We start from the raw sequence: 11,902 nt of genomic DNA, 5'->3' as shown, positions 1-11,902 counted from the left end.
CAGTATTTCAACCACTAACTTTTTTTAACCACTATCCTACATGGCAACTGGACCAACATAACAACACAAACCTGTCTGACAGCAACTGACAAAGAATATCAGCTTACAAAGGGGATGCCACTTTTAACTGGCATATGCCGCTTCTAACTGGCATATGCTGCTTCAAATCCAGATTGGTGCCAAGTTGTTTATTATGCTGCTTCTGTTTCACAAGTTGTATGGTGCGCCATCAGGAGTGGTTTCCTGTTTAACACTGCATACCACTCAAGTGACATATGACGCTGAAAAAAAATCTTTTCTTTTTTTGAAATTTTCTTTCACTGTTTCAAACATTTTTTTTTTTGGCCTTTATTGACAGTAAAGCTTGAGAGATGACAGAGAGGGGGAGCAACGGCCCCTGGCTGGGCCTTGAACCCAGGGCTGTTGCAGAAATGCCAAGGCCTCTGCACATGGGACACCTGCTTTACCAACTGAGCTAATCGGCACCCCAGTTGCAAACAGTTTCACTGGAAAGACAGTAAAACGTTTGAAATTCTCAACATTTCTTTTCACTAAACATCAGCCAAATTCTGCATTTTTCTAGCAAAATAGTGCATTAAGGTCATTTGACTTTCACCTGGTCTTGAACCCGTGACTTTAAAGTTCATACTCCATATTTCAAACCACTACCCTACATGAGAACTGGACCAACATGACAACACAAACTTCTCCGACAGCAACTGACAAAGAATATCAGCTTACAAAGGGGATGCTGCTTCTAACTGGCATATGCCGCTTCAAGTCCAGCTTGGTGCCAAGTTGTTTATTATGATGCTTCTGTTTCACAAATTGTATGGTGCGCCATCAGGAGTGGTTTCCTGTTAAACAACGGCATACCACTCAAGCGACATATGACGCAAAAAAAAATTCTTCTGAAATTTTGATTTTTTTTTCACTCAGTTTTAAACATTTTCACTGTAAAGACAATAAAACTGAAATTCTGAGCTTTTGTTTAGCTTTATTAAAGGAAACAGGATGTGACAGAAGGGGAGCAACACGCAGCAAAGGGCCCCTGGCTGGGACTCGAACCTGGGGCTGCTACAGTAAGGCCAAAGCCTCTGTACATGGGACACCAGCTCTACCAACTGAGCTAATCAGACAGTAAATCTTTTGAAATTCTGAACATTTCTTTACACTATACATCAGCCAAATTCTGCATTTGTCTAGCAAAATAGTGCTTTAAGGTCATTTGGCTTTCACCTGGTCTTGAACCCGTAAAGTTCCTACTCAGTATTTCAACCACTAACTTATTTTAACCACTATCGTACATGGCCACTGGACCAACACGACAACCTGTCTGACAGCAACTGACAAAGAATATCAGCTTACAAAGGGGATGCCACTTTTAACTGGCATATGCCACTTCTAACTGGCATATGCCGCTTCAAATCCAGTTTGGTGCCAAGTTGTTTATTATGCCGCTTCTGTTTCACAAATTGTATGGTGCCCCATCATTTCTGTTTAACACAGCATACCACTCAAACGACATACGACGCAAAAAAAATTATTCGGAATTTTCTTTCACTCAGTTATTATTTTATTTTTTTGGCCTTTATTGACAGTAAAGCTTGAGATATGAAAAGAAGCAGGATAAGAGACATGCAGGGCCCCTGGCCGGGACTTGAACCTGAGGCCTCTGCAGCAATGCCATGCCTCTGTACATGGGACACCCGCTCTACCAACTGTGCTAATCAGCTTCACAGTTGCAAACATTTTCACTGGAAAGACAATAAAACTTCTGAAATTCTGAACAAAAAAGTGTATTAAGGTCATTTGGCTTCCACCTGGTCTTGAACGCATGACTTTAAAGTTCCTACTCAGTATTTCAACCACTAACTTATTTTAACCACTATCCTACATGGCCACTGGACCAACATGACAACACAAACCTGTCTGACAGAAGAATATCAGCTGACAAAGGGGATGCCACTTTTTACTGGCATATGCCGCTTCTAAATGGCATATGCCGCTTCAAGTCCAGATTGGTGCCAAGTTGTTTATTATGCTGCTTCTGTTTCACAAGTTGTGTGTGCAGCATTATCCTGTGTGTGGACTCTTGTATTTTCTGTGGACTTTTGCATTGTTCACATAGATACATTATCATCAGCAATGGAGGTTGTTTAACAATGAAGACAGCAACTCCCACAATCCCACGCTACTTACGTTGTTTTCATTTAGAGACACCAGAAATTACTGCGCTTTTATGTAAGATGGAGAAGTCCTGAGTAAAAAATTTTGTTTCACTCCTTTTGAACATAAAAAATACCCACAAGAAACTCTTTTAGAAGGTAACGTGCATACTGTCACATGCACTGCTCCATCACAATGCAGGCATCAGGTGCAGAGTTATACAGTCATCACTTAGATTCTGATCTGAAGGCCTATTAAAGATGTTTCATGGATGCCGAGCCAATTTCATTTAGCTGTAAACTGTGAGTAGGAATCCAAATCAATCCTGCCTCTCATATTACCCTGGAGAGACTTTTTAAAGAGTTTCATATTGGCAGTACGCAGGCACAAAAGTGAAAACAGTATATAAAAGGGAAGCTCATATCTGCCGCGTGTGGCACTGATAGGGAGGTGATGGATATAGCCAGTTGGAGGTTGTGAAAATGAACTCAAACTAAAGGGGATGTGGATCAAAGAGAGGGACAGCGCCAGTGATCATCGTTAGACTTCCTGCAGACCCCCCCGCCCCCCTCTTCCTTTACATTACCATTATTAAAAAGGAGAGGACTCTCTTAATAAAGTCTATTAATCACACCGGGGGAGTCGGTTCATCGGTTCACCCTCTCGCGAGGGTCTCTAATCAATCAAGCTCCCTGGTAATGTATTCATGGGAGATGTAAGAAAGGACTTGTTTGACAGTGTTCCAAGGAGGAAGAATTTATTAAGTTCCCTTCACCAGTCAGCCCATCCTGAGGAGTCATGAATGCATCCCCGGCCCTACCCAACCCTTGTCCTCTCCGCCTGGTACTATGAATAAAAAGGGGCCTTCATAATGTATGAAGTCTGTACAAATATTGGAACCGTCCAAAATATGTCCTCTCATTAACGGTGATGAGTGAAAGCCAGAGTATTGGCATTTGTCAGATATGCTCGGCGTGTAAAGGCACTGTTGTACAAGGCCTCTGCTGTGTCGGGTGATGTCGAGACATCACTCTCCTGCGATCCTCTCAAAAGCCGGAGAAAATGTGTCTTATTAGTTCACACGAGGTGGCGAAATTCTGTGCTACACCGCTGACTAATGTACAAAGCTGAGAAAGCGCAGGGCTGATGGTTTGCTGGGCCTCTGCTAGTGACGTGTGAGCTGAGAGAGGGTGTGGAGCGGGGGACATCAGGCTGGTAAAAAGCGAGCAGCTGTTGGAGGCAATGCTATGAGGCTTTTTTTTTATAAACCCACCCTTGTGCTGTTCTCCTTTGTAAACGCTTTATAGGTAGATTGACATGGTAAAGAGATGAGCAGCTTTTTTGGCCAAGAAACGCAAGAAGAAAAAAAAAAAACAAAGTCCCCATAATTTTCTTTTAAAGCATAGCCACAAATGTCAACTCTGACTACAAGAGTTGGAGAAGAAAAGTTGGGAACATACACATATTAGGGCTGAAACATGTTTTATAGAGGAGGGTGCATAACAAAAAAAGCCTGTATTGCCTTTGCTTTGTCCTGAGGAAGAACTGAAAGAAGGCTATGCTTGGCTTCAAAGCTGCATTTCCATAATTGCCCTGTAACTTGGGCCTGTCTGAGGGATCTGAAGGGGGCTGAGAAAAGCACAATCTTTCAGCTGGGTGAACGGCAAAAGCCCCAGCGCCTCTCCCTCTGGCCTGTCGGTCCTGTCGCCCCCTTCCCCACTTGTTGCCTTTCGGATCCAGTGAAAGAATTCCTCTCTCTAACCTCCATCAACAAAAGGCATGAAATCAGTGCCCTCCCTCTCTCCCGCTCCGGCCCCAGAGAATGTCACTCCTTCTGGGCCTTTTGTCCTTTGCTCAGCTCAGGGAAACACAACAACCCCTCTCTCCCTGCTCCCTGGCTATTCTTTAACATGTTGCCGCTGCACTTTCACTTACATTCTCAATAATGAATGTGCCATAAAACATGCAGGAGACACTGAAGTCGCATATCTTTGGCAGGAAGCTTTTCCACCTCCGCTTCTTTTCAGCTCAGGAGTGCGGCCCTGCTCTAACAAGTTGCCGTGCAGCGCCGCGGCCTGTAAGCCTGTGTATGGAGGTATGTGGTGTGCGGGACATGTGTTCTCTGAGTGCAGATCCCCTGCTCCTCCTGTGGTCAGCTAACACACAAGGCCGAGCGCTTGCAAAAAGGGCAAGCCCCACTCTTGGCCCGGGCCGAGCGCCGGGTGGGGGCACGTTTGACAGTGACTCATAAAAGGATTAGTCCACCGCACAAAGACAGTGGGCCGCTTCTAAGCCTGACTAGGTCCACAAAGGAGATGACATTTGTCTGTCTCAGTGGCAGGAGGGGGTGTGTCAGAACCGTCCAGCCTGGGGGTGTAGGAGGAGGAGGAGGAGGAGGTGTTGGCACTGGCATTGGGGGGGCTACAATGACAGAAGGGGTGGACAAGGTGAAAACACAAGAGTGACCCCCTTTCTTCGCAGCGGCCTCCCCTTTCACAGGGCACCTCTGGCCCTCTCCAATGGGCTGCTCTAGTGTTTATTTACTCCCCTGTTTCTCCTCATTCACACGTGAACCTCTGATGGCTCCATTGGCCGGAGCCTTTCAGCCGCCCCGGTGCTGCCGTCCACCTTCTCCCCCGGATCAATGAGCACTTTTGGAAAGACAGATTAGATTTCCTTTTAATGATTCCATCTTTCTCAGATTTTTTCTCCCCCCCTTTTTTCTAAATGGCTGTTTAACAGCACATTTACTTTATTCTCCCCATGTAGCTGTAGTCCAGTCCTGTGTGAGAGCATTGAGGGGCAGTCTGCAGCGCTCAGGACAACATCAGCAATGTGATTAAGTTTATTTACACTGTGTCAAAAAGCTTTTCCCACACTCTTAATACTGCAGGACTATTTATTAGAGTGTAAATAATGACAGGACAGCGCTTTATATTGTGGGATATATGAATGTGAAAAATCCATGATGTCACATTTAGATTAGTTTGCAGCTGTTTTAAATCCTTTAGGCTCCTAATACATATATTTCTTTTTTTAATCTATCTTAACTTCTTAACTTCTCTCACCGCCTGGTGTTGAGCAGATTACCCTGTGCTTTTGAGGCACTTGGAGTACACTACAGTGCCACGTTGTGCCCCCGGAGACCCGCAGCATTTAACGCAGCATGGACCTCAGGAATAAAGAAGACGAGTCAATGTTGATTATTGCTCATTAGCCAGGAGAACATCCACTTAACGTGCGAGGAGGCGAGTGACACACCGCGCCCCGCTTGGAAATGGTCCCCGTGTAGCGCACAGCGAAAATGTTGGCTAATGCATTCTCACTTTGCTCTTTGGTAACCGGGGAGCAGGTCGGACACGTATGGAGACATAAGCAAAGGCGTGATTACTTTTGTTTCTGTCGAGGCTTTTTTTTAATCCCTAATTTCATGCACTGATCGTGAGGAGGGGGAGGAGGCCCCGGGATCACTCGGCCCCCTTCAGTGGCATTTGAAGCAAGAGGTGGCTCGTCTCAGGGGCCCCTCAGGACCAAACATAGGAAATACGCGTCGTTATTTATGATGGTGTGCACCTTTTATTTATAGAAACAGCTTAATAAATCTTTATAAGATGAATTTATAAGATGATAAGTGAAAAAAAATCTCAATTTTATTTCGTCTGGTTTGATTTAACCTTGTAGTTTTCAATATAAACAGCTGATTTTCCTTTTAATGATATAATCGTGGATCATGGGTGTCAGTGAGATGCTGGCCACCTCGTTAAAAACAAAAGGAAAGTGGCTACAAAAAGAAAAAAAACAACAACTATTACATCAATCAGCTGACTGGTGCCACTGATGAATATGCATGGCGCGGTTTAGATGGGGGCTCTCATGGAAGATAATTGATTAGACAGGAGGGCTACATGGTGAGAGGAGCGTCCAAAAAGTGCAGTGTTTCTCTCGGATGACTTGGGGTTGGTTTTAGGATACAGCTCGAGAGATTCAGCGCTTCTCATCTTGCCTTTGCAGACGTGGAAAACATATTGTCCTCGTTGACCATGTGAGTCTGGTCGAGCTTGTGTGTGACAGGACGAAAAAATAAAAATAGAAATGCAATCATAAGTCAGTGTCCTTTAAAATCTGACCTATGAAAAGAAATAAAAATCTGAATTTAATTTAAAAAAAATGATGAAAACACGACAATGCCAACAAAAAGAGGTGTTTTTTTTGTATTATTATTAGAAGTTTTCCTCCCAAAAATATATATTTTTGAATGTTTTACACATGAATATATTTCTGCTCTGCTGCTAAATAAGAAGGATAGGAAAAAATAAAATATAATTTGCATTACTGAGACTGTCATGTCTCCTATGAGTCTTTTAAAGGCTGCTGATTTTTTTTTTCTGTCATCTCGGCGAAATTTGAATAACAGGAATATTGACGGCATCTTTCTTTTTCTGATTTCTTTCTTTCTTCTCTTTATGCTTTTATTTTTTAAAATCTTTTATTTCATCTCACCTGATTTTTTAGAAAAAAGGAAGAGAAACGATTGAATGCGCTTTGAGGGATAATTGAGAAGTCCTGTAATCCTCAAGTTAAGCAGCCATGAAAGATGATTATTTTTGATACTTCAGCAATTAATGTAAAAAAAAACCCGCTACATTTTTATCTGCTTATTATATGTTACCAGTTTTGCTTTACTGTGCCTTTTGTTGGATATTAATAATAAAATGCATAATGTGTTGATGCCCAAATGTGTTGCTTGTGGTCTCAACTACAAAAAAAAATCCTCTTTTCTTTTATTAAATATTTTTTGAACGTTTTGGCATTAATTACAACTCGACATGCCTCTTTTTTTTAATCTATGCTTGCTTTTTTTTAAAAAAGGCATCAAAAACAAGCCTGCTGCTTCATTTCGAAAGATGTGCCGCGTTTGTACATCACAAAACCGCCACACCAAAGCTTAAAAACACATTTAAAAGGTGTGATAGCGTGACAGATTTATAAGAGCAAAATATGACAATCGAATTTTATATGAACACTGATGGATAAATTAAGAATGGGCCCCAAAAAATGGGATTAACACGAGCAGAGAATATGTGTGTGTGTGTGTGTGTGTGTGTGAACCAGAACATGGCCGACTGCGGGTGACTGTAGAGGGAGCTCCAACACTAAGTTTACATAAACTTCCCTCTGATAAGAGCATCGCCACATGCAAATGATCACATCACGGGCAAAACAAAATAAATGACGTTATTATCAGTTCTACGGCGACGATATATTACAATTATAACCAAAGAGCAGCGGCGCGTGTTGGAGAAGGAAAAGTGTGCGTGATGTATGTGAAGAGGAGCGAAAGCATTACAAATCGAGCATGATGAGATCTGGGAGTTTTGCATTTCCAGAGCCACAAAAAATAAAAAATCTTTGAGATCAGCTGAAGCAATTCATTACCTAAAAAGTCTCTTTATGGGGCCCGAAAAATTAATGAAAGAATTATTCATTTTAATGCGACCGCTACGCCTCTATAAGGATAATCCCACAACATTAATATCCAAATGTATGCCCGCAATACTGGGCTAATTAGCCTTAAGTCCCTCCACTACAAAAAACTGTGATAAATCCCCTCTCTCGAATATTTACTTATCACCAGCAAAGGAACAGGATGAAGTCTGCGCCTCAGGCTGTCCACTAACACACATAAAGCAGTGCAACTCAAGCTTGCAACGCACAATAATAACATGCAGCCAGCATCAGAAAGCAGCTGTCAAAATAACCTCGTTGCAAAAACCTCAACCATTTTCTTTTTTAAAGTTGCAGCAGTTCATTTATTAGCCAAAATATAGACTTTCTTGTACAATTTGGTTCACAAGTATGTACATATTCTTAACTTTATATACAAAACATTTGAACATCAAATCCTCACAGAACTTACAAAAAAGAAAAAAGAAAAAAAGAAAAAGGAAACTCACAGACTACAGGTTCATACATTATTACATTAGCAGTTTTACACAGGACATGCTTACAATGTAAGTATACAGAGATGTATTATTTCTTATTTTACATTCCATATTCAAATAAAAAGGGGGGAGAGAGAAAAAAAGGAGGATGAGTGAGAGGTTATGGAGAGGAGAGAGCCGTAAGAAGAAGAGGCCTGAAATACACAGGGGTAAAAAAAAAAAACAAAAAAACATGGAGTGATCTAGAAAAAAAAAACTAATAATAGCCTCGTGAAGAGCTAAAACACAAAGTGATATAAAAAGTGACAATTGCCTTTCATAAAAAAAAAAACACGAGCCTGTGGTGAATTTGCATTGAGCTCATTTGCATGACCAAACAAGTAAAGTGTAACATAGGGCCTTAGACGAAATTAACACAAGCGCGCACACACAGGGATAAAACAAAAAAAAATCTTAAGAGTAAAAAAAGCTAATTTGGGTAAATATGGCGTTTAGATGAAAAAAAAAGAAAAAAGAAAATGTGATATGGCATCAAACAGAAAAAAAAAAAAAAAAATCCCCACATGTCATTCACTGACAGCCTCACTATATCTTTGAACTGGGTGGAAAGCTTGTTTTTTAAAACAACTTTGTCTCTGCATCCAAGGCACTAAGATCTCTCTGAATAAATGTGGCAATGAAAATTAAAAAAAAACGCATTCATTACACTGCCTGTAATCAGAGCCCCATCCTGGCTTTCAGTAAAATTTAGTCTTAAAAATAAAAAAAAAACTACTTATGGGGTTGAGGAGTTTATGTAAAACCACTGAATACAAAACACATGAGCCTTAATATCACATGGGATGTAACGATACCAGATCAGGGGGGGCACACAAAAATTAAAGAAACAGTTTTCACCCAATTCTACATCTTAACTTTTTGTTTAGTTTTTTCTTCTTAAATGCTTTCTGATGAGGTTTTCATTATGCTCACACACACACTCACACACACACACACACGTGCACACACACATCACACACACTGTATTCTGTAAGCTATAACATTGTAACACTGTTCATCTGTGTGGCCTAAAGAGAGAGAAAACAAAATGCATGAACAGGCAAATAAAAAGGAGGCGAAGGGAAGGTCTAAAATAATAAAGAAATGAATGACGGGCAATGGACTAGTGTCTTTGTTTTTTTTTGTAGTCATTTTTATACATGCGCGTCTCAGTGTCGGGGACATGTACCTGTGACTGGAGTCTCTGAACTATGACTCTTGTCCTCCGTTTGCCTGCTGCTGTAGAGGGCCAGGCCGGTGGCAGTGGCCTGGTTTGCCAGTCCCAGATAATGATTTGAGTTCAGTAAAGCCAGCTGATGCGCCGAGAAGGCTCGGTTCGTCCAGTTCTGGATTTTCCCAACGGGACAAGAAGAGATGAGTCTGTGAGGGGCGATTATGGTCTGGGCGGCCGGCCCTGCGGAGTTGCTGCCGTTCATTTGTGGCGATTTACGCGGATTGTCAGGGGCCGTGGCTGTCTCTGCCAAAGACCAGATCTTTGGCTTTTGGGCTGGGGCAGGGTTGTTTTCTGAGGGCGGCGAGCTAACGGACACCGGGTTCAGTTTGAGCTGGTCCCCGTTCGGTTGGGACGCTTTGGTGTCCAAAGACGCGTGGTGATGGTTGTGGTGGTGGTGGTGGTGGTGGTGGCTGTGGAAGTGCTCTCCTCCTCTCTCCACGTCTTTGCCCTCTTTGCCCACCGCCTTTAGAAACCTCTGGTCGGGCCCTTGTAAATCCTCATAGCCGTCAGAAATCTCAGAGTCACTCCTCCCGTCTAATTTAATATCTGAATGCAGGTCGTCCTGGTCGTCCAAGTCGTCCTTGTTCTCAATATTTTCCGTGTCGATGTTCTCCAAGTCGATCTCCTCCTCGTCCTCCCTCTTGTCCCCCTCCTCCCCCTCGTGATCGCTGGAGTAAACATTCCCCTCTTCGTCGGTGCGGTTCCGGGGGGCCCAGGTCATCTTGTTCTCCTTCTTTAGCCTCCTCCTGGCGTTGGCGAACCAGGTGGACACCTGGGTGAGGGTCATTTTGGTGATGATGGCCAGCATGATCTTCTCGCCCTTGGTTGGGTAGGGGTTCTTGCGGTGCTCGCTGAGCCAGGCCTTCAGGGTGCTGGTGCTCTCCCTGGTGGCGTTTTTGGGTCTGGACGGGTCACCGAACTGATACTGGCCATATGGGTAAAAAGCAGGGTGGTGGTGGGCGAACCCTGGGTGCTGGACACCGGGACTGTCTTTCAGTTCATACTGAGCACCCTGTGAAGACAAAGAATCAGAGAGTCAGATCAGATTTATTACACTTAAAATATTAATTCCACTGGATACTTTGCTTGTAATTCTTCTTCATGACAAACACAACCATTACGCACTGAATGGCGTGTGTGTTTAACGCAATAAAACAATAATGAGGCCATTATTAAAGTGTAAACAAACAGGACGCATACTGTATTTTTACAACTTAATTCCTTATTTATGTTCCGCAAGCTTCAAAACTAAAAAAGGAAAAAACACACAACTATTTTAAATACATTTAAAACACTCGACAAGGACACGACTTTACTTTTACACGCTTGTTCCACACCTCCCCACCGCGCCTTGCATCATTCTCTTGACTCTTTTGCTTCGAGTTTCGGGGAAAATTAAGTGCTGACAATTAGCCGGAAACCACACTTTTTGTTAACGTGTTCCTCTTTTTAACCACTTTGAACTGAATTTCACCAGATATTCAACAACCAGCTCCACCGCGGCGCCCTGAAAGTTTACTCCTAAACAACAAAAAAAGTGTCGATAAAGCTCTACCCAAAGGCCCCGTGCGCTTTATTTCTTAACACATAATCTTGACATTAAAAAAAAGTTAAGAAAAGAGCAGAGTGACTCACCAATTGATTGAAAATTGATATATCATTTGAGTAGGGGAGAAACGCTCCATAGCCCTGCGCTGCTGCGGCGAAAGGAGATCCATACATAGTGGAGAGGACGTTGGAGAGCGCGCCGGACGGACTGAGCTCTGTCCCGGACCGGGCATTGCCGGCGATCCCCTGGCGCTCCGGCGGGTATATCGGTCGGATGTACTGATATCCCAGCTGCGGGAAAGACATGGCGGTAGGAAAAGGGGGGAAAAGTCTGCTGCAGTCACACAAAGCAAGGGAATTGCCTCGATATCCACTTTTACAGTGTGAGCATGTGAGCGACAAAAGGTGCGAGCAAGGGAAGTCTATATTTCCTCGGGAACAGCCAGTGTAAACGATCCGGTTGCGCCCCTTATTTTCTTCCTCTTCTTCTTCTTTCCACCCTCACTTCCCTATTGATCTGGATGGACTAAGGTCAGGTCCTTACAGATTGCTTTAGATTATTGGGACTCCCTTGCTCAGATTGACATTTCTAGTCGTTTAGAAGCCCCTCCTATTTCTCAAATCTCACCCCTCTCATATACACCAAACAGACTCTCTCTCTCTCTCTCTCTCTCTCTCTCTCTCTCTCCTTCCCTCCCTCCCTCCCTCCCTCCTTCTCTCTCTCTTGCTCTCATGCTCTCTCTCTCTCCCTCGGATAAGTGCACTGACGTCGGGAGCTCTTATTTGAATGGGGTTTTCAAATCTCATTTTATGGCTCGCCAATCTATTTCATTTGTTATTTTGTTCGCGTCTGTCCTACCATAATTTTTTTGTGTTAATTCACTTTTTTTTTTTTTTTGGCCACTCCGCACAACAGCGAGCATTTTGGCGTCAGTGACTGATTAACTTTTTTCTTCTTCTTCTTCTTCTT

The 11,902-nt window shown here is 43.0% G+C and overlaps 1 protein-coding gene across 1 annotated transcript; it reads right to left on the bottom strand.

Annotated features, from left to right (window-relative positions):
• Positions 1-9,319: 9,319 nt before the first annotated feature.
• irx3a (iroquois homeobox 3a) lies at positions 9,320-11,238 on the bottom strand. The gene is made up of 2 exons (XM_073465100.1): positions 11,020-11,238; positions 9,320-10,396 (listed from the first exon to the last, which is right to left on the bottom strand). Exons 1-2 carry the CDS (start codon positions 11,236-11,238, stop codon positions 9,320-9,322), a joined length of 1,296 nt encoding a protein of 431 aa, XP_073321201.1.
• Between the last annotated feature and the right edge of the window lie 664 nt (positions 11,239-11,902).

The sequence above is a fragment of the Pagrus major genome, chromosome 4, assembly GCF_040436345.1.
Source record: "Pagrus major chromosome 4, Pma_NU_1.0".
In the NCBI taxonomy this organism is placed as follows: domain Eukaryota; kingdom Metazoa; phylum Chordata; class Actinopteri; order Spariformes; family Sparidae; genus Pagrus; species Pagrus major.
The sequence above is the reverse complement of the archived record's forward strand: the minus strand, read 5'-3'. Positions and strand labels throughout refer to the sequence as shown.

What these genes read in the sequence shown, in the direction of transcription:
- irx3a (XM_073465100.1), bottom strand. Translation starts at nt 11,238, where the DNA reads ATGTCTTTCCCGCAGCTGGGATATCAGTACATCCGACCGATATACCCG. An exon ending in TATCAATTTTCAATCAATTG is followed by an intron (nt 10,397 to 11,019) that starts GTGAGTCACTCT and finishes TTGTCTTCACAG; the next exon opens with GGTGCTCAGTATGAACTGAA.